The sequence below is a fragment of the Trichechus manatus genome, unplaced genomic scaffold (assembly GCF_000243295.1).
Source record: "Trichechus manatus latirostris isolate Lorelei unplaced genomic scaffold, TriManLat1.0 scaffold00116, whole genome shotgun sequence".
Lineage (NCBI taxonomy): Eukaryota > Metazoa > Chordata > Mammalia > Sirenia > Trichechidae > Trichechus > Trichechus manatus.
The window spans coordinates 1753848-1755243 of record NW_004444052.1 but is presented as its reverse complement, the minus strand read 5'-3'; the positions used below and the strand labels follow the sequence as shown (position 1 = coordinate 1755243).

Sequence of the window (1396 nt, the reverse complement as noted above, 5' to 3'; positions counted from 1 at the left end):
TCAGTTTCCAACCTTACCTGCTCACCTCCTCATCCACACCTCTCCCCAGCACACCACACACCCCTTCAGCAATGGTCTGAGTGTGCCCATGCAGTGAGGAAGGCCAGAGCAAGAGGCCAGCACAATGCCCTGCTCGTTGACACACTTGGTACTGACTGTCTACCTATCATCACTTGCAACCTTTAGTCCACCTTCTCACATTATGACTAAAAAAATTCAGATTCCTGCCAAGGAGTTCATAGACCCTTCCTGACATGGAGCCTATTCTGTTCTCCAGACGCCTTACCTCCTTTACGTGGGTGTGGAAGGACACCGACATGTCCAGTAAGATCTTCCTCTGCTCCACACGCCGGACGAAATCTTGTATCCGGTCTTCAAGCTGATGGGCAGCCTGATAAATCTCTTCCGGGTCACACTCCCCAGTCTGAGCCAGCTGCTCTGCCGCTTCTAGCAACTTATCTGCATTGGTGTATGTGTTCTGTACAAGAGAACATCCAGAGAAAGAGAAGGTGAGTAAAGTACAAGGCAGCCAGGCTGGGCGTGACAGTAAGCAGCAACACAGACAATCTGTGGTATCATTTCCTTAGATCAAGCAGAAAGAAACATGATGGCAAGAGATGATTTTAGGCACTCAACGCTTCTGTATCAGCAGCCTTTTCCATTGTCTTGTTTTAGGCCGTTAAACTCTGAACCTCATGGTCAAGCTCTTTCACCTAAAGCCGTGATCTGTCGGCAGTTGCTGCTGCCACCTGACTCATGTGGGGCTCTCAGATATTTGCCACTGGGCACCCAGAGACATCACAAAGCCACAAATGCCTGTTGTACTTTTCCCCAGGCATATGACAGAGTGGGGAGCTCCAGTTCTGTCTTTCGGTATAATAATTCCCAAAGCACAAGTTAAAAAGTTCCACGCAAACACAAGTAGCTGTCCCTTTCCACGTGTTTCTATGTATCGGTCATTCTCTGGTTATCTTATTTCTATTTAAGAGTGCACATCTTTGAAAACAAGGAACTCTGACTATAAAGTTGTCAGGGCTTTAAAGAGCTGAAAGTTAAGTGGAAATAGGTGTCTAAAATGCTCTGAGAATTACTGTTTAAATTCTTGATAAATCAGAGGCTGCAAATGGGTACCTCAAATAAACAGGTATGCTAGAGACCTGGTCCTGTTAAAGGAAGCTGCTAGCTGAGGGTTCCCTGGCAGGGGTGTGGAGCAGCTGAGGCTGGAGGACAGCAGTGCAGCAAAAGAGCAGAAGTGAGGTCTTTCGAAAAGGCCCAGAAAGTACGCTTGAGGCTGCCTTTGAGAAACACGTTGAGCCCTTGATCCTTCCCCATTTCAAACCACTTAGTCCTAAAGTAGGGCAGGCATCTCACTGCAGGCTAGGTGGTGGCTCAGCGT

At 47.8% G+C, this 1396-nt stretch overlaps 1 protein-coding gene across 1 annotated transcript in view; it reads right to left on the bottom strand.

Moving 5' to 3' along the window:
• Positions 1-1396, bottom strand: part of TRIO (trio Rho guanine nucleotide exchange factor) — a 285006-nt gene that overhangs the window by 192582 nt on the left and 91028 nt on the right. Inside the window, exons 9-10 of the mRNA XM_023738420.1 lie at positions 714-781; positions 287-582 (exon numbers count right to left, since the gene is read on the bottom strand). Coding sequence (XP_023594188.1) covers positions 287-582; positions 714-781 — 364 coding nt within the window. The remainder of the gene's footprint in view (positions 1-286; positions 583-713; positions 782-1396) is intronic.